The sequence below is a fragment of the Cricetulus griseus genome (genome assembly GCF_003668045.3).
Source record: "Cricetulus griseus strain 17A/GY chromosome 1 unlocalized genomic scaffold, alternate assembly CriGri-PICRH-1.0 chr1_0, whole genome shotgun sequence".
NCBI classification, from domain to species: Eukaryota; Metazoa; Chordata; class Mammalia; order Rodentia; family Cricetidae; genus Cricetulus; species Cricetulus griseus.
In genome coordinates this window covers 22,827,026-22,848,294 of record NW_023276806.1, presented here as the reverse complement: position 1 = coordinate 22,848,294, position 21,269 = coordinate 22,827,026, and the positions used below count along the sequence as shown (strand labels likewise).

The following is a 21,269-nucleotide window of genomic DNA, read 5'->3' as shown; positions in this document are numbered from 1 at the left end:
ATTAAATCATGTGATACAGTGAAACTAATACTTTGATTTATCTTTAGTTTTCTCTTAGACATGTTGAGCAGTAAAATGAGCCGAAGGTTAGACATTTGGAGAGATGGGAACAACGTTAGACTGTAGCTGGATGAGGAACCTAAACAATTTGCAAATGGAGAGTGCCTGTATTTAGTTATTTCAATAAAGAGTATCCTACAGGGAGTCGCAGATTTCCACATTCCACTGTGAATGGCATAAAGAAGAATTTAAAGTGATTTAATGATTTCTGCAACTCAAGTTAATTTGAAAAAATTACTTTATAAGTTGCTAATTCTCATAAAGTTTAGGATCTATCTCTTATTCTACTATGTTTAAATGTATATAGATTATTTTTTAAAGGTTAACAGTGTGTTTCCTTTATCTTAGAAGGGAGGTAATCATTCAGAAATGTAAATAAAACAAAATGCTTGCCTGTTTTCAAGTTGTTGAGTCTGGTTCATTGAAACTAAAGTTGTCTTTCTCCTGTTAGACTTGGGGCATGAATTCCCTTTCACAGTTCTGGGATTCAAAGCCAGTACCGAGGAGGGCTCACAGAAGGGGTAGAAACATCTTTAAGTCATTATAGTAATAAGTGCTTACCCTGAAAAGTTATTTGTCGATTTGCTAATTATCAAGTTAAATTTATTAGTGTTGACAGCAACATGCTGTAATTCAGATCCCAGGGAGAAAAGTTAGACGCGAAGGGATCACAGCAAAGGGACTGTCTTCTTTCCCTCTGTCTAGACTTGGTCTTAAATCATGAGCTCTGCCATGAGATGCTGATCAAGGGTCTCTGGTAGAAAAAAATCAGGAAATACTACTTTAGAATTCCCTATGTCTTAAGACATGCATGCCCCTGTCTTAGAGTGTTTCCTCTTTGGCAAGTGTGGTGAATTAACAGAAACACAGGGAACAAACACATAAGTGTCTTTTCAAAGTTTAAGAATTTACCGAATAAGAATGAAATCACAGGTATTTTTTTTTTTTTTGATGGCATTGGTTTGCCAAATATCACTGCTTTCTGTGATAGCTCTCTTTTCCTCGATAGACTAAGACAAACACAAGCTTATTATTGTGACTATGACTATCATGACCATCAGTATTCTAATATTAATTGCTACTAACTCTTCAGATCACACATTACACATAACATAGTAAATATGTCTCTGTTTATATATCTACCTACCTGTTATCTTGTTTATATGTGTAGGTTACAGGATGGTTACAAAGGGCTGCATAGGCCGAACCTGGAAAACAAGTGAAACTACACAGTCTGTAGTGGTGAGGTCACCAACCAACTGGAAGTCTTTGGAGAGGCATTGCTGTGGCTGCTACTGCTGTTGAGTCCCAGCTTGGCACAGAGCTGCAGAGTCAAGTCCAAGTATGAGGCAGAAAGTCAGGACTGTGTTCAGATAAATGAAGGCTTGAACAAATGGTCCACATGGGTGAATAGTATGATGGGCAGATGCCAGCAATTTGAGTAGGCATGTCAGCAGTGGGGCAGAGCCAAGCTAAAGCCCCCAAATGACCATTGAGTTCTTTGCCTATTGGTCCTTGATGAATATATTAGATGACCACATGCCATGTTGTTGGGGACCATCACCATTGCAGTACTAAGTGTCTACTTTATGGGGTCCAGAGGAGATAATTATATCATTTTCTTGTGGGCAAAGTTCTAGTAACTCTGATTTTAATATACCCATATGCCTCTCTGGTCCCAGTTCACTCCACTGAATTGATGAATTGGTCCCCTTCCTACTCCCAGGAATAAATAATCTGTCAGTCTTTGCTGTGTGGGTAGAGCTAGGCAGATGGTGCTATTCATGAGTCCACGCAGATGCTCAGACATGTTCCATCCCCCTGGATGGAGCTAACACCTGATGGAAAATGAAGTCCCTCAATGCAAGGCCCATTGTGAAAAGTTGTTGTTTCCCAAAATATGGAGTAACTTAGGCCAGGGCATGGCCCGACCTCAACAGTAAGCTTTGTGTTGTAAAACTTACAAAGAAGATACTTTTTTGAGAAGCCCATTAGCTTGATTCTTCATGCAGATGTTTAAGTCACTAACAGAAGTGGATATTCATTTAGACAAGCAGCTCCCTTTCTTAAGTAACTGCCTGTTTGAGCCCGTTGTACATATGTGGTAATGACCACTCTCAAGAACACTGTGATTATGAGACCCTGTGACAAGTTTCTAATGCTATTCCCTCAGAGGTTCTCAAGGTAGGAGTTGGGGTGGCATATGCAGTAGCTGCCAGCAGCTTCAGTTGCTACCAGAGGTTAATGAGTAGAGACCAGAGACACTGCTAAGTATCTCACAACACACAGGAAAGTAATACAGCAACACATTCATCAGGCCCATGCAATAGTGTGGGAACTGAGAAGCCCCCCTACTAGGTGAAATGGCTCCCCTATTTCCCATGTTTCATGTACTTTTCAACCAAAAAATTCACAAAGCATACTCTAAGACTATAATAGTATGAGAGGGTTTTATATGTAATCATTGATAAAATAAGTGATCCAATTAGCTACATTTTTAGATTTGAAGCTATTTTGTTGTAAACTTCGTTTAACATTTTACCGAAACTGCCCTTTAGTAAAGTTGCTCTGGCATTGTGTATGCAGTGGGAGTCTAGATGCCTAAAGCAGGTCAGTGCCATCGCTTGTTTTCAGTTGACTCTGGCAGGTAAGACCTGGGGAGTGACAGCCATTGCTGACAACCTTCACCTCAGGGTTTCCATCCTGCGTGCACATGGAGGAAATACCTCATATTCAACGAAGGAGGATGGAGACTCGGGGTGCATCGCATGTGTGTGTACACATGCAAGAGCTGCGTTTAAACACTGCCTGAACGTGTATTATTTCTATCTATCCTCAGAACAATGTATAAACATTTTTTTTTGAAAAAAAAAAAAAACCTAAAACATTTAGACGGCTGCATCCTTTACTTTGAAAGCATATACAGATAGTGTTTTTTACTACTGTAGAGATAGGGCCATGATGCTCCCTTACTGTGCTTGTTGCTGCTCTTGGTAGCTCTATTTTGATTTCAAGCCTCTCCCCCATTCCAATCATGATTATTTACAAACTTGTTTGATTCTAAAACTTTAAAACACTTGAAAGCAATAATTTCATTAGTTCCCGTTATACTTTCAGTGACAGCACTATAACCGGCATTTACTTTGTCTCAGTGAAATGATTGGTTCTCTTGTATAAGCTAAAACATGAATGTCTTCACTACTGTGACTCTGTAGTGCCTAATAATGTGCTCACTTTTCTGTCAAGCACTGGCTTGTTCTAGCGATTTATCAGTTTGATTTGTCAGAGCGGGATCATGCAGTAGCCCCCGTGGCCTGTGTCCTTGAACTTCAGTCATCAGGATGAGAGTGGGCTTTACTGTGTGGCTGGACCGTGTACTTGGCCTTAGACTCCTATTTTTAAAGCAGGTTCACTTTGGTTGGGGGCAGAATTTCAAGCTGACAGGATGGAGGGCTTCTTGAAAGGTCTCCTCCACCTGCCTGCCTTCCATTCTTCCCATTAGGGAAGGAACAACTGAAAGCAGCAGGAAATGGGCCAAAGCTTCCTTTTCATTTGAAGCTTTTGAAATCTCAGGGAAATGAAGTTAGCAGCCTCTGACTAGCAATGAGCTTTCCTGTTTGCTTTTGGACAGACTTACCGAAGATACATTAAGGTAATTCTTCCTCCCCACATCAATTTTTTTTTCCAACACTTAGCATGTCTTTTATTTTCTTTTTTGGACAATAGCCATCTAGATAGATTCAAGATTACATTTAATTGTGGCTTAACTTGTATTTCCCTGATAATTAGAGATGTTGAATATTTTTCATACACAAGTTGGACATTTGTATGTGTCTTAGAGTTTTTATTGCCCACCTCCACAGTGACACTTTCTTCAACAAGACCAAACATACTCTAACATGACCACACATCCTAATTGTGCCACTCCTTTTGTCCCCCCATCAATTTAACAAAGGTTAGGTAGTCAAAAATTACCTCCTATTAGGTTTCTTTTTGTGTGTCACAGGACCAAAAATTCCCTATCTATCCTAGGTGGTAACGGTGAGCATCTTGTTGCCCTGGAGCGGGATGATGGCCAGTGTTTAATGCAGAGCTGTTGGTGCACTGGGTACTTACAGAGCCTAGTTCCTTGGGGCTGAACCTGCCTCAGCAGTTCATGGAGTTGGGTTGTTGTTAAAAAAAAAAAAAAAAGGTAAAGGGAAAGCCTTGCCACAGTGCTGAATATTTTCAGAGCAGAAACTCCTTGAGACCTCAATATCACTTTCTTCTTAAGACGTTTCTTAGCTCTTGTTTGCCCCCTGTGATGCAGTGCTATGGGCATACATTAGAAGGTTATAAGCGTAGGTGAAAGTTGAGTGTAACTTTTCAGTTGTGTCTCTAATGTTTTAAAGCATGTTTTAAAGCACATTAAAAGTAGCCAAAGACTCAAGGCTACTGACCATTTCAATGATTTTAAACTTTGCTAAATCTAGCTAAATTAGCCTGTTTGAGAAATGAAATACAGATTTGAGATTGGCTTTTTGATTTAACATTTAAACATTAAATGTTTTGTAAACATTTTCCTGAAAATGCTGTGTTTTCCACTTAGGAGAAAAGACTAAGATGACACACACAGGGAGTCCCTCACAAACGCTCTGTTCTGCATGTGTTTTCCACTAGGAGAAAAGTTGTCTTTTGGAAGTCTGAAGTTTCAAGTCCCAGCTGTTGAAAACTGATTCCTCACTGCTGTTCATGGGCTCTCCTGTGCGAGGCTGAACCCTGTCACAGGTGACAGCTGACCCACTTTGCCAGACCTTGTTAAAGGACCTGGCTCCTTTCAGTCCCCCACCCCCAGCTGCTGAAACTCTTAGATCTGGTGTTTTATGGCTTTGGTTTAACTGATCAGTTTTGGTGTAATGATTAAGATAAGCCCTGGCAAAATTGCACACATACAGTAGCCAGTAGTGGTATTTAAAGTTCACCGCTGAAGTGAAGACACAGTAATTGAGCACCTCCTTAGAATTTGATGTCAGACTCCCTTCATTGACATGGCAAGCTTGTTGTGTGTTTTACATTTTAGTAAAACAGTGTAATCCATAACTCCCATTCATTAGATGACATGATTTCCCTACCCTCTTGGTAACTTTTCTGTAGAGTGAATATATCGAGGTGCAAAATTTTATGACCTAAGTAATTGGTGATTTTGTCCCAGGAGTATGCAAGCATTTTAAAGGAATGAGGTGTCGGAGTAAAACCTCTTCCAAGATTGCGGCTGGCATCTGTATCCACTGGCCTCGAGATGTAGTTATTGCTTCTAACATGTTTCCTCTAAAGAACACATGCTCTCGCAGTGCAGTACAGGTATTGGAAATGATGCTGTTTTTCTTTTTGCTATTGCTGTGGCCAGCACCTTTGTGGAATGCCTGGAGGCTCCTGGTCTGTGCTCCTTGGGCCTGCCTTGTGATGACTCAGCCTTCACTGACTGGTAGTGTGAGTCAGAACTGCTGCCACAAGTGAGTTCAGCACCTCCCCTCACTGAGCCTCAGGTCAGGTCTGACCATCCTGGAGACTATTTCCCCAAGGCAGGTAGGAAAGATTGCACCTGGTTTCCTTGCTGCAGCTCTCTGCCCAACAGTGTACATGCCACTTGTCCTTTGAGAGAGAAGAGGAAGGACACAGTTTTGGTCAGTTCTTTGAAGTGTGTAGCTTTGTTTCTGGAGCTGTGAAAAACTGGTTCAAATGACATGGTAAGATGGGAAAATCTCTGCTTGTTTAAAAGTAAGACAATAACGGCACACAGAGGTAGCATGCGCATTAGAAGTGTACTCTGTCCATCAGCTTGTCATATTAGAAGCCAATCTGTAAGGGGCAGGGGCAGTGAATGATTGACCTTTAGTGGAAGGAACTTGGAGGAGGTCATCAAATCCTCATTCTTTACACATGTGACTTTATGTAAGGAAGTAAAATATAAGCCTACCTTCACAAGAATCTTTTGCGTCAAATTAACGTTTCATGGATCTTTAATTCTGTCTTTGACCTGAAAACACTCATGGAGCCTGTGCCTGGTGGATGGTTACAGACCGTTTGAGGCATGGAGTGAGTGTGGGTAGTCTCAGGACCCTAGTCTGCTAGTAGTGTTTGAGGTTTGCGTACGTGACTCCTTTTCTTTATTTCCTGTCTTTTTGTGGTGAAGAAGAACTTGCTTTATGAAGCTGCTGAAATAACATGTTTTAGCAAGTTGGAATATGGATGAATAGGTATGACATTTTAATCCACATATTTTAAATGATGGTTGCTATTTGTTTAAAAGCTACTGGATAAAAACATACCTTCATACCCTACTCATTTTGAAAAACCAACCAGCCAGCCAGCCAGCCAGCCAACCAACCAACCAACCAGCCAGCCAACCAACAAACCAGCCAACCAGCCAGCTAACTAACAAACCAGCCAACCAGCCAGCCAACCAACCAACGAGCCAGCCTACTAACTAACCCCAGCTCTCCAGATCCGTCTCTACTGGTGACTAAGCATGTAGGTTTGGGCATCAAAGTTCTAGGGAACAAAAATGACAATAAAAATGTATTTGCCAGCTCCCTAATTGAAAAGTGCAGAATGTTTCTGTGCTTTTTAGATATGGGAGCTATGACATTGAAAACAATGGTAACCACAGCAAATGTGTCTTAGAGAATCAATGCACAAAGAAAGGTGGGAGTGGAGAGATAGGAGTCTGTGCAGTGACAGCTTTGTTACTTGTGTAGCGGGGGTTTGCAGTTAGTGTCTGTATTGCATTTTCTGTTGCTATCTAAGTTATCTTGTATAAAATAACTGTTAGAACACATTCAATTGTTACTGAGCAACAACAGCTGCCTACAAGCTTTCTGGCTGTTAATACATTTATGTTCTCTAAAAAGAAATAAGAAAGGAAATTGAATTTTGATATTTCCTAGGGTCTTTTCAAACTTTTTAAGCCATGATTTTGGGACCTAGAAGAGTCCAGAAATGATGTGACTTATATTTTGAAGTTTTAACTTACCTAGCAGCAAAACTTCTATCTGTGAGTCTGCCCAGAAATTCCGTATAGTCCAGAAAGTCGCCTGCATGCCTCCCGACTGCAGATTACTGGGACAGAAAAGCCTCTGTTTTCCAGATCACCATGCAGATTGTTGGTCTCTCTTTGTCTTTGACCAGGTCTAGTGTCTGCACTAGACCTCATTGAATTGCAGAGTTTCTGTGTGCTTATTGGAGTTCATAGGATGTTTTCAACTGTTGTCTACCACATTTCTTAAAGCAGGTACCTTTCTTCCCCCGAAAGCATTGAGTTTTCTAGATTCCATAATCCTCTGTCTGTAAATTTCCTCGTATTGTGCCCAGCTTCACTTCTTTTCTTATCGCAAGTGTAAGGTGGTTCTAGCGTTTGTGGTGTGAAGTTACACTACTAAAATAAAAAAATTGAAAAACAGCCCCTTTGGAATTTGGGTCTTGTAAACTTTTTGTTTTGAATAAACGGATAACGCTGAACCTCTGTGATAAATGTGGTTGACACAGTTACCTTTGCCAATCACACACTCAAGAGTCGATGCTCTAAGGAGGCAGTGGCATTGGTCATTTTTGTCACTATGTTCATTTTCCTCCAGTAGTGCCTTATCCAGTGTGAGCCCCATTAATACACAGCTTGAGAAAGACTGTATGAGTGTTCTTCCTGGGATGGGTTTACACTGGAATTCCAGGGACTGAGAAAGGGCTTGTTCATTTTCTTGCCTAGGTTTCCCTTTCTCTTTGCTTGTGGGGGTGGGGGTGGGGGTGGGGACAGCAGTTCTACCTTTTTTAAAGGAAAATTTACACTCACTGCCTTTTATTTGTTCAGCTGCCTGATCGAATTGCTCATCCCTGCTTCTTGGAGTGAGCTGCTTTCTCCTCCTCTGAGTTCTCTTGGCTCTTTCCTCTTCTGCTTGGCTTCTGTTCACCCAGCTTAGCCCTGTTTCCTGACCTCACAGAGCCAGCCCTTTTTATAGTAAAGCGCTTGTGGTGACGTCACCAGCTCAGCTGGTTTCAATCAGCCTGCTCGGTGGAAGCTGGTGAATGACTCTGCAAGTTATCTTTTGCCTGGCCAGACGCATTCTGACCCCAAATAATGTGTAATCCACGACATTAACTATTTAGCAGCCATTGCATTTCTTCACTTACAGGCATGCAAATTGGAAATGAAGGTGCCCAACAGTAGGTGCTCAGAAGGAGGTGTCTGTTGCTGGCCTCCTTCCTGTCTTTCCCTGCCCTGGGCCTCATTTCCACAGCTGCCACTTCTGCTTTCTAAAACCACATCCCAGATGCTTTGTTAAGCTACCTGCAGCTCATTTCCCTCCTGGACCTTCTTCCTTGTTCATCCATTCCCCACCATTTCCTTCCTTCCTTCCTTCCTTCCTTCCTTCCTTCCTTCCTTCCTTCCTTCCTTCCTTCTTTTCTTCCTTCTTTTCTGTAAAATGAAATAGAATTAGGGTATTTATCTATCTATCTATCTATCTATCTATCTATCTATCTATCTATCTATCTATCTATTTATTTTAATGCCCAGACACTTCCCTTTTAACTTTCCCTACTTAATTTGAATTCTGGGTCTTATCTATTAATCTTGGATTCCACAACATTTGTGTTTTGATGTTAAAATGCTAAATTTGTCTTAGTGGGAATGTGATTGGTTTCTGATTCACTTCCAGGAACACGCTGCTCTCCAGTCTGCAGAGCTGAGACTTTCGAGGAGTAAGATCTGTTGATTCCATCTTTCATTTGACATTATATCCTTAGAACATATTTTAGATGGGGGAAGGGCTTTCTTGGGAAACTTTAGCTTTTAATCAGTTGACTCTGCTATATGTGGAGACATTCCAGCATAGGGTGCAGTACATATGAAAATTCTGTGCTATGGGATCTGTGTGGATGAGGCTCTGAAAGTTCTGACAGAGTAGGTTGTTCACAGGCGTTTAAGCGATGGTAGAGATTTGTAAATGGCAGGGGATGGGTATAAGGACAAGGGAGCTTGTGACCAGGATGACTAATTGATCTGCAGACAGAATCCGACCGACCTAAAGTGGTCCTGCCCATGTACATTCAACCCTGGCCCCCAATAGAATTAGTAATAAGCCCCATTAGTTTCAGTTTTTTTTTTTTTTTTTTTTTTTTGCTTACACACACACACACACACGTTTATATATTTATTTACAGTTGGTGTTGAGAACATAAGCATAAGCAAGTGTTGTGGGCAATGTGTTAAACCACAGCAGCTGGGCAGTGCAGTCTAGGGTGTTATATGGAGAGAGTACTTTGGAGGGTGCCAGGCCTGTCTTGGGTAGAGAGACCCAGATTCTGAGGGGTAGAGAGGGCACAATGCCAACTAAAGAGGTAACAGCAGTAGATGACGTGGCAGAGACAGTATTCTTGTTAAATGTAGTTTTTGTAGCTGTCAATATTTACATGGATCAGATGGCAATTCAGTACATGCATACAATATTCAATGATCAAATTGGGATGACTGCAACATAATCTTGAAATAGCACAAATTAAAACATTTTTAATTAATTCATCACCTTAAAAGCTTATGATTCTGAAAGACTGTGTAACATTACATGAATGCATTAAATGCATTCCCCAAATATTGAACTGTTCTTAAGTTTTCAGCAAGGATTTTACTTATTATATACTTGCTTGCTTACTGCTACAATTAGTATGAACCTCCCCTGTATAAAGTAAAGGGACTTCTATATGTTACTAGTTCAACTTAGAGATTAATATCTGGAGTTACACAGGATTTAAGAAAAGTTAAGATGACCCTCGGAAGGTTGGGAATGACACCCTTCCAGGTGACAGTGCAGTCACTGTCTCAGGGTTGTGATTCATTGCTTTGGTTTTCACTGGAATTTCTGTTTAAGCAGAACACTATGAGTCACAGATTGATATAGACAGAATTGTGGACACCCTTAAAACAAGACGAGTCGAAATGGGAGCACCCGCTTAGAGTCAGGCTGGTGACTTTTCCATGGCAAGTTTTGGGTGGATCTTGTTAATTTGATTTGGTTGAGAGTTTTGACCAGAACACAATGAGACCATGGGATGCATGTTTACCAGTTCATGTCATTGCAGGTGAGCTGACTTAATTTCTAAGGCTGTGTTCATCTTCCCTGTTCAACAATACTTATCGCCCTCATTTCCAAGTCCTTCACTTTCCCTCCCCTCTCCTATCTTCCTCCTCCTCCTCTCTTTGTGTAATGCTTGTGTGGGGTTCCAGGTGTATGTCCAGGATCCCGTGTGGAGGTTGGAGAAAAACCTTGAGTCCTAACCTTGCCGTCTACCTTGTCAGATTCAAAGTTTATTTGCTGTTTGCTATGCCCATCCAGTGGGCTTCCCAGCTTCTGAGGTTTCTCCTGTCTCAGCCTCTTCCGTCCGGTCCCCACAGGAACTCTGGGATTACAGATTGATGCCACTGTGCCCAGCTGCTGTATGGATTCTGGGAATTTAACTAAGGTTCATATCCCTGTGTAGCAAATGCTTTCTTTACTTACTAGCCTATCTCCCAACCCTTCTGTTGAGCAGGAATTCAATGCATATGTGAATTGAAATTGTACCCCACTTTATCCCAGATAATAGAAGGCCACCGAGGAGAAAAGAACACTGGAAACTCTTACACTCCATGTTAATTAAGTATCTGTACTAAATACAAATGAAAGAGAAAACCCCTTCAAATTAGAATACCATTAACTAATGAAGCTAGTTTTATCACTGAAAAAAATGAGAATCCAAAAGAAAAACAAACAAAATCTTTGCTTAAAATTTATCAAAATGAGTTGAAAATTTAGATCTGTGTAGAACAGAAAACAAAAACCCACTTGGGACTTTCACAGCAAGGAATATCACAGCAGTTTCGTTTGTAATTGTATGTGGAAGTGGCCAAGACAGCGTATTTACACAATCATGTATTATTCAGAGGGAAAAAAATAAGAGCGCTTAAGCTTTATAAAGAGTTTTAAAAATCTGAGTTGCAAGAGAAGCCAGTTTGCTGGGGCTGGTGGCTGTGTGATGCTAGCTGGGTGGCATTCTGCAGAAGGGAAACGTTGATAGTCAAGAGATTAGTGGCTCCCAGGAGATGAGAACAGATCCCTCTGCTTCTAGTCTGTGGGACCCTAAGACAGGTCGTGACTCATTCTTGCTCACTTTAATTTGGCTGTGCTGTTGACATTTCAGGTTACAAAAGTCAGAGGGGACCCTTTCCCAAAGGCAGTGTTCTCTCCTTTAAAATAGATGCTTTGTTACCTTTCTACAGAAGCTGAGGAAGATGGAAGTGTAGAGAGAATGTGGCTTTGGAGGAGTCTTACAATTTCAGCAAGGCAAGCTGACATGAAATGTAAGGCAGGGGAGAAAGGAGGGTGCCGTCCCTTGCATATTGCTTCACAGTGTGGCATCTTTGTCTAATGTGCTTCGGCAGACCATGCACAGATTTGGAATGCAGGTAGTTTTTAGTTGTGCCTTCAGTAATGTTAAGTACAAATAGGTTGAGATAAATGGCTGCTTTTCTCATGTGAGCCTCTTGTATAGAAGAAAACTGTGGGTGCAATTTTCTAATGATTTGTTTTTGGTAGAAGTATATTCTCTCAATTTCCTGATGCCTTTTTTTTTCTTTTCTTCTTTTCTTTTCCTCCCTTCCTTCTTTTTTTTTTTTTTTTTTTTTTTTTTTTTTGGTGCCTTACAGCAACATGGACCGTAGAATGTTGCTGTGAGCTTTGTATCCAGCTAGCATTCCGGAAAAGGCCCCTGTGTGGGTCCGACCTGGCACTGTTGGGGAACTGTGGGATATCTAAGAGATGGAACTTATTGGCAGGTTTTTCGGCCTTTGGAATGTGCTCTTGAAGGAGGTAGAGAGAATGTAGCCACTTCTTTTCTCTCTTGTTTCTGTGCCATAAGTGATTGGTTTTACTGTGTTATCATGTGATATTTTGAGGTAGGTTCCCATGATGGGGTTAATTCTCCATGGGCTGAAACTTCTAGAGCTGTGATCCAGTAGTAAACCTTTTACCTTTGTAAACTGATTTGTCTCAACTGTTTGTTAGAGTAATGCAACACTGGCTAACACGTCAACCATAATTCTGTGGTAATAGGCATGGTAGAAGATACAATGCTTACTACCGGATTTAAAACAAGAAAATGGAACTGTGAGCAGACTGGGAAGAGAGCTGCATCAGTGAGGGCAACAGGGGCAGCAGGGGAGAAGTGATAATTGTGGAAAAGCTGTGGTGTTAGTAACAGCAGAGCGAGGGGGTGGTAGGGATGCATTCAAGGAAAGTAAAGGGAGCTCAGAGCATTAAAACAAAAACAAAAACACACAAAAAAACCCAACCAATCAGCAGATGGTAGTCAACAGAAAGGTATTCTTTGCTGCTGGTGCCTATGTCAGTAAGTAGGAGAGTTCTGAGAAATAATGATGTGAAGCTTCAGTTCTAAGGCACTCATATCATAATAAATCATTAAACTTTATAGCCCAGCCACCCAAAATGATTGCTTAATTTTGAACCGTTAAACAGTTTGTGTTTAGGAAGCAAGAATTAGATTTTTGAGCTCAGTGGTGGTGCATGCCTCTAATCCCAGCACTCTGGAGACAGAGGCAGGTGAATCTCTGTGAGTTCAAAGCTAGCCTGGTCTACATAGTTTCAGGACACCCTAGGCTACACAGAGAAATCCTGTCTCAAAAAAGAAGAAGAATGAATTTGAATTTTTTTTTTAAAGACAGGATTGAAATCGAGGCACTTGCACATGCCAGGTGGGAACAGGTGAGCACAGGAGCATTGAATAGCACTGTGTCCTTTCCATCTTGAGCGTTAAAAGAAAGAAACACTTGCCAATATTTTAGTAAAATGGACAGCATTGAATCCATGACTTGCACACATTAGTGAAAGAAGAGAAGATTAAATGAAAAATAAATGTTTGTAACCACTAGAAACAACTCATTCATAAAGAGGACACCAGGAAGTCAGACTGTGAAATAGGTTAGTAGTCTTCAGGTAGCACATTATTTTCTAAATTAGTAAACGATTAAGTGAATCTTTACAGTGTTAGTTGAAATTAAAAAAAAATTGATAATTTTAAAAAACAAATGTAGCAAATAGGCAGGGGAGCTATCAATACCCTAAACAGGAAGCTTTGTACTTGATTTGTACTTTGATTCTTGGTCCAGGATGTTTTCTTATATAATTTTTATTTTAGTCTGAAGTATTGCTTGACTTGACTATGCCAATGTGTCAGTTGCTTTCATGTTTCATATATTCCAGAGCGAAACTCACAGAGGGACAATGTGTTTTAGCTCATAAGTTTGGAAGTTTTCAGTTCACCATAGCAGGGAAGCCACAGTAAGCTCCTGGCTGTATGGACAATGGGGGACGCTGTTTCATCACAACTGAAAAGCTGGAATAGAACCTGGGGAGAACTAGAGTTAGTGGCCACCTTCAAAGTCCTGCCCGGTTGAACTGTTTCCTCCAGCCAAGCGCTACCTCTGGAAGGCTCCATGGCCTTCCCAAATGGTGCAACCAGCTTGGGAATTGGTGGTGTTGAACTCATGAACCCATGGGGGAAAGATCAGATTCAAACCAAAACAGATGTGATCACCTCCAGGCATTTTTCTGAAATAATATTTTAATTAACTCATTCAGAGATAGCTGTTAGATGATAGATAGATAAGTAGATGATAGATAATACATAGGTGATAAATAGATGGTAGACAGATGATAGATATATGATAGTAGATAGATGATAAGTAGCTAGCTCATAGAGATAGATAGTAAATATATGGGTAGATGATAGATCATAGATAGATGATAGGTAGATGGCAAATAGATGATACATGATAAAGGATAGGTAGATGATAGATGATAGGTAGATGATGATAGAGAGTTGGTAGATAGATGATAGATGAAGATGATGGATAGATGATAGGTAGGTGAGTGATAGATAGATAGATAGATAGATAGATAGATAGATAGATATTTTAGTTTTGAAAAGGTGGAATGAAACCTTGCATTTGGAGTTCTTCTGTGGACCATCTAAGATACACTGTTCTATTTTTCCTTATTAGACTCTGAATGTGAAGAACATACTTATTTTTAAAATTAAGAGTAATACAAACCTTTACTTAGTGGCAGGGAGGTTACAAAATAATTCTTGACTTAGAAAGTAACAGAAGAAATTACTTTTAAAACATTAATACACAGCACACTTTGCGAGCTAAGGCATCAACCGGAGAGTTCTAATAAAGATATGTGGCGTCCCACTTAGAAGTGGGAGCACTCTGAAGATCTGACACTGCCTTAAAGCGTGGCAAATGTTATTTTGGAGTTCTCCCTGTTTTCTTCCTACTCATCTGTTCAGCTGTTCCTTCCTACCTGAGAACAGTTTGCTCGTGGTCTGCCTCTTTCAAAAGGCTACCTTGCCCTAAGAAAATGTTTAAGCAGCATCTGGGTTACAGAGTGTTTTTCTATAAAGAAGCAGATGTTCTGGGAGCAGCAGGCTGTAGTCCAGCAGCCCTGATGCTGTCTGCCCAGGAAAAGTAGTTTTGTTTAGGAAACATTTACATAGCCCTTGCTCTGTGCCTGGCACAGTTTCTAGTGCTTTGCAAACATTACCTCGTGTAGTCTTATTAGATAATGTTACTATCCACTCCATGTTATGCAAATGAAAAACACTGAGGTACAAAGAAGAGGTGGGGGGGGTGGAGCAGAGCCCAGCTTGCCTGGCCTATCCCTGGTCAATGCTACTTCTCAGTACAGGGAAGGATTGGTACTAAAGAGAAACATGGCAGTGGTCAGGGATGCTCTTTGGGGTTGGCACTGAATAGGCAGGTGGACTTGGAGTATTTACCTGTGGTCCTGTTCATTGACACTGTGCCTTATATATTATATAATAAAGCTTTACATCTCTGAAAGTCACCTAGATTTTAATACTTAATAGATTGGTTTTATATCCTGTCATTTAGTTGTATTACTTGTAATTGTGGGCAGTGGAACCAATAGTGAGTGGTTATGGGAGAAAGGAAGATGCATGTAAAAGGCCAAGCCAAAGAGAACGCATTCCGTGGATAGGGTGATGTGTCCATTGCTGTAATTGGAGTGGCCAAACTAGAAGTCTCACAGCAGAGGAGAAAGACCTGAACATCGGATTTCAGTATCATTTTTATCAAGGAGAGCAAGTCCTCCATTTACAGGGAGGTGGTGAAATCAAAGTCCTTGCCTAACTTGCAGTTGGGCACAGTATGCCAGGTAGACTGGAATAAATTGGCTCTTATAAATGATAACAGTAAATTACCTTATTACCAGTTATCAATTGTATTGGCAATCGTGTTCTCCTTATGCTCTGCTTATCAAGCTTGATGAAGATAATAGGAATGTCTTTCAAACTTAAGAGGTGACTTCTGTCAATGGCAGCCCAGATGTTTGGTAGCACACACACTGTTGGTGTGTGAGTTTAATTTTCCCACATCCTTGGTCTGTCTTCAGCCATGTTCCCAGTTGAGTTGGGCTGGGCCAGTCCCAAGAGAAGGCTTTTCCTCTTAAGAGTGCCCATGGTGGTTTGATCAACAAGGTTATGAAATAGCCTCCCATCCCCTCCTGCAGCGTCCCCAGGACTCACCTCACCTGTCTCCCTCCCACTGCCCCCTTAGGCTGTTGCACCCTTCTTCCACACACACACACATACCATTATTTATGGGCCATTACCCCATTTTCTTATTGCTGCCCAGACCACATGGGCCAGGGCCTGGGGCTGGATGGACATGGATGGACAGATACCTCCCCCTACCGATACATCCTCCTGGGTGTATTTGAAAAAAAATTTTTTTTTTTCCTGAGTAAAAAAAAGATTCTAAGAGGCAATAGGTATCTATCTGCTTCTGGTATTCTGGTTCTTGTCACAACTTCTGGAATGCTGGCTCCTGTCACAAGGAAGACAACAGCTACCTGAAGCTGATAGGGTGGGTAGTGGGATGGGGTAGGGTGGTGGTGGTCCTCTTCTGATCACAAGCAAAGGCAAGACAAAAGCACCAAGAGACTGTGCATTGGGAAGATGGGGAGCCCGCTTTAGAATTTTTTTTTTTTGTCTTTGTTTAAAGCAGCTTTGTTGATACTCTTCACCATGCTTATCATTGAGAAAGCAATTTTTAGGGTTTTAGGGTTTCCTTTTTACTTTACACTTGCTTTCTTTAACTAGGAGGCACAGAAGGTGTGCCTTATTTATGCAGCAAGTCTTGCTGATCATGGCCACCACTGAGAAGTTTCTACAGGTTGAATGAAGAGTCTTTGACAGAACCTTGATTGTGTTAGACACAGCTTTCTAGCAAAGTGTGTGAATTGCTGGCGTCTATCTGGAGCTTGTGCGTGATTCTGTGCTAGGTTTTCATCCCTCACGATCGGTTCCATGCCATGGAGAACACTCACACAATAATGGTAGGGAGCCAAGGACTCCTGGCCTGAGTGCTTAGGATGCTGAAGTCAGATCCCTAGCCACCACACAAGAGGCCACACCCAGAAGGGGCAGTACTTCAGAAGTGATTGGCTGAATGAGTTCCCACAACACCTTGCCATGGGAAAAATGAATGTTCATGAAATGTCCACATGTTCCAGACAAAACTATAGTGTTTGACCTGATGGCTCAGCTTGATACCTGTCTGTAAGGAAGGCTGAGGCAGAAGGAAAAAGTTCAAGGCAGGCCTGTGTCTTTGACTCCAACTGTCGAAGAAATAGTGATTGCCTTTAAAACAGAGTTTTCTTAGGTTTTATCCTGTGACATACGCAGACAACAGACACACAGACACAGACACACACTCTCTCACACACACACACCTCTTGATATGCATTTATATTCCTTTCTTTGCATTATTTCTTAGGGAGGCATGATTACTGTTGAATAATCTTTTTCTGTCATTTGTATGCACGACAGAAGGCAAAAGAAGAGAGAGCAGACACACAGAGAGAAATCAAATAATATTTAAATACATGAAATCTAGAATGAAGTCAGAGTTAGACTGATCTTGAAAAGGCAGTTGAGCCGCTGTTGTAGAAAGCTTTGTATAACAAACAAAGCTATTTAGGTGACTTGTAAATGTGGAGCTACTCAGGATGGGAGCATGATTGCTGCTACGCTTCTAGAGGGTTATTCTCCTCTTCCAGCGTACAGGTTAAATTATAGTCCAAGTGGCAAGTGAACAATTGTCAAAATTCAGTGCCCTGGCCCCAAGAGATAGAATTATAAATGGTGGAAACATCCACTATTTAGTAGATATAGAAACCGCATTCAGGAGGTGACAGAACAGGGTGGGTTGAATGACTCAGATTATCTTGCAATAACAAGAGTCCTGGGTCTAGGATGACCTGGAACACACATTTCTGCAAAGCAGAAATAGCTGAGCAAGTAAACCAGGAGGTGAGGTGTTGGGTGGGAGCTGAGGAATCGGCAGTCTTCAGGTTAGAGAGAGGAGAACTAATCATAGTAATTGCTGTGCTGTGGAGGAATTGGATTGGGAGACGGTTTTTCTTTTTCTCCTCTTCTCTATGGAAGAGTGGGTTCAAGGGGGGAGTTTGAGTGTATGAGGAAGCAACTCAGGAAGTTCACAGCTGAAGGCTTCCATTTCCCTGACAGTATTTAAAGGCAGCACACAGGGACTTCGCTGAAAGGTCCCACAGACATGAAAGACTAACTTTGGTGATTGCTCTTCTATAATGTTCATAGCAGTTTTCTTCTGAGCTGGACAGATACTTTATGCATTGAGACAGCTACTGTGTAGCAAGAAATCTCCGAGAGCCAGCTCAGTGAGAAGCACTAAATGCCAAGATCAGGTTCATAAATAGAACATAGAAATTGAATCATGATACTACTGTTAGCTTTTCTCAAAGCTATTCAAGGTAGACAGTCTTTGAGTGCACAGAAGTTTCCTACCTTTGGCTTATAAATAGTGGAATATGCATAGCTAAGATGTGAATGACTATGTTTCAACAAATGTAACAATGTGCGGTTTGTATGGGGCTCAAAACATTGAGATTTTATTAACTTTGTTGATGACGAATTTCAGTGTAGAATAACTGTTTCTGTCTCACTTGCAGCTCTTTGCTGTTGCATTGGAAGCTACAGTGCTCTCTTAGCAGGGAATGATTTTTGCATGTGTTATGACAGCTTGTAGTACCCTAGCACAAGGTCAGAATTCTCCCCCAGCTGCAGAAGACCAATGAATCACTGTCTACCACCTTGGTGAAGTCACCATGGAGATGTGGCAGAGTTTTGACTTCTGTTCTCGGGTTTCCTGCCCCAGTGATGCACTAGGCAGGTATTTTTGTAGAAAAGGAAAGCAGTGTTTCATTCCCTTTGCCTGAATTGAAAGTAGGCTAATTTTTGTTTTTTCTTCATATTGATTTTAGTTCAGAACAGTGAGTGTATTCCTGAAAAAGAGCAGATTATTTATTTCAGCTAAAAATTAAAAAAAATGTTTCATACAAGTTAATAGTAATCCAAATTACATGGATTACTATTGGGAAATTCTAGTAAATGACCTATGATTATATTGTTTGTGTACAGTTGATAATAACTTATCTTGGCCTCAAATTTTACTTTATTATTTAATTATGTGTATGTGGTATGTGTCTCTGTGAATATTTACAAGTGAGTTCAGGTGCCCTTGGAGGCCAAAGGTGCTGAATCTCTGGAGCTGCGTTAAGGCCATTGTGAGCTGTCTGTTGTGGCCCGTAAGAACCACACACAGGTCCCCGAAAGAACCGTGTGTGCTCCTAGCTGCTTTAGATTCCAGTTTTGAATATTTTAAATCATTTTGTTAGACTGACATTCACTTTTTCTAATATCATTAAACAAGCACCAGCTTTCAGGGGCAGTGCATATTAATATTAAAATAAAAATCCAGACCATTTAAAAAGCCAAGAAGACTAATATTTTCATAGGTATTGTTTTCATTTAGAATCACATCTTGGCCATATAAGCAACAATATTCTGGTAAGTTATAACTATAAATTATACCCAAATACTTTTTCTTAGTAAATATTTATTTCTACAAAAAGTATTTACAATCCCCCTTACTTTTCAACTGAGATTCTAATTAGATAAAGTTAATAGTTTTCAGTTTTTAAGGGTTAACCTATGAGTCAAAGTATGTCACTTTGGCACGTCGGTTATTTGTATCAGCACACTATACTGTTGCTATGTGTAGGTCATTACCATGTTTATGCCTTTGGGAGATGTTACTCGGTGACCTGTAAGGTAGGTAATCTTGGCTGATGGACATGGGACATGTATTTACAACCCCTTCCTACTGACTTTGTGTGACTGGGTTCTAGCTCCATCCTCAACCCCTTTCTTCCTAATAATGGTAAAGTTGCCTTGAAGTTTGAGTGTTGGTTCCAGCCAGGCTACTCCTGTAATGGAGCTTGGCGTGCTCGTAACTCTTAACACATGGACTAAATTAGAATGATAAGTTTGTTTCCTGAAAGGAGATAGTTAATGACTTATCTTAAAATATGGTATCAGTATATGCATTCTCCATGGGTATTCTTATCTATTAAAATAAGATTCTTTGAATGTCACTAGCTGAGTGTGTCAGCCGGCAAAGTCCCTACTGCTTGCTGCTGGCCTGTTGCTGTCAGTTGTTTATGGGTCATGAGGTTGGTTGAGGTGTTCTGTCCAAAACCTTCCTACACCTTTCTCTCATAACAAATGTGTTGTTAGCATGTTTTTATCATGTTTGGCCTTCAATTTTCTTCCTAGCCTTAACTTTTTCTTGTGGTTTCTTATGTTGTTTTTAGTAACAGTTTCTTATGTTGTTTTTTGCAATTTTATCCTTAAACTGAAGTTGGTGTAAACTGAATTAAGAATATCATAACCTTAAATGAGAAAGGTTAGTCACTCCGTATATAATAATCAAAGTATAATAATCAAAGTGATGTTTGTAGTGTGTTAGTAACCATCGAGCAGCCAGGGCTGCATCAGAACTTAATAACTTCTTTGAGAATATGTTCACTTTATGTCTGTTTACCTTGTAATAATTTTGGTGCCACATGGAAGTCATAAAGATAGAGAGATATGTATAACTATTTCTTTCTCGTTTTTTTCTTTCTAAAAGTCATTACTGACTTTATATTATTGAGACAGTTTAACAAAAAATAATGGAACAGCTGCTAATGTACTATGAAAAAAGAGTTTCGTCAAAAGTAGATTAAATGGGACAATGGGACAACAAAAAGTATATATATATATATATATAGAGAGAGAGAGAGAGAGAGAGAGAGAGAGGAGAGAGAGAGAGAGAGAGAGAGAGAGAGAGAGAGAGAGAGAGATTATTGATCACAGTTCCACTTAAGGCACTTGGTCAGAAAATGAACTTGAAAGTTAAATATTTGAGTGTCTGAGGGTAATCCAGGAAAAAGGTATGGGAGCAGTGTAAAGTTCCCATCCCTTTATTATGGGTTCTCAAATACCCTCATGTCAGTACAGTGTTTTCTTTGTGACCGGCAAAATTCCGTTAGTATATAGTATATTTCCTTTATCCTTCCACCAGCCCATACTTTGTACTTTGAAAACCCTAGGGACATGCGTTCTCCTTACTTGTCTCCATCAGCACAGCCCTGCCACATGCCACATTGTTAGGTTTTTCTTTGGTTTGCAGGTAAACTCCTCGCAGTGAAGTGCACTGTGTGTCTCAGTTTTATTCTTCAGTGATTGGGCTCAGCAGGTTCCCTTTGGTTGGAGGCGGGTTTTGTATCTTGTCAATCTGTGTGGCTTTCCTTTGCTGTGTCTTTTGACAGTAGAATTTACCCACACCTTCATTCATCTTCTCCCTTGGTGTTGACAAAAACAGAAGCGAGTGAGCAAAAGCTCCCTGTTGATAATTATTTGTGTTTCTAAGTGATTCATGTTTCCTTACCCACCCCCTGAGTCACCAGCAGCTTCATTTGTTTTTTTCGATGGGTGTCCTCTCGGTATGGTAATTGCACTGCTCTACGGTGTTCCATCAGGATTAATAGAAAAACTGAAGATGGGGGTATCTTTGAGTATCTTGAAAGAAGAAGACACTAATGTGTTACTGAATATGGCTAATGCTTTGTAACTTACAAATAAATGAAGTAGAATGCTGATGGAAAAGATTAATAATTTCAATTTTTGGTTCTCCCCAACTGTCCTTCGTAACATCCAGAATGGAGGAACCTCTA

At 40.6% G+C, this 21,269-nt stretch overlaps 1 protein-coding gene across 2 annotated transcripts in view; it reads left to right on the top strand.

The window, feature by feature from the left end:
* LOC100752571 (serine/threonine-protein phosphatase 2B catalytic subunit alpha isoform) overlaps positions 1 to 21,269 on the top strand; it is a 281,243-nt gene that overhangs the window by 44,180 nt on the left and 215,794 nt on the right. The window contains exon 1 of one of the 2 annotated variants that reach the window (XM_035451992.1): positions 10,113 to 10,170. The exons of the other annotated variant lie outside the window; for it this stretch is intronic. Within the exon in view, the coding sequence (XP_035307883.1) occupies positions 10,128 to 10,170 (43 nt within the window). The 5' untranslated portion in view covers positions 10,113 to 10,127. Of the gene's footprint in view, positions 1 to 10,112; positions 10,171 to 21,269 lie in introns of those variants that run through there. 2 annotated transcript variants of the gene reach the window in all.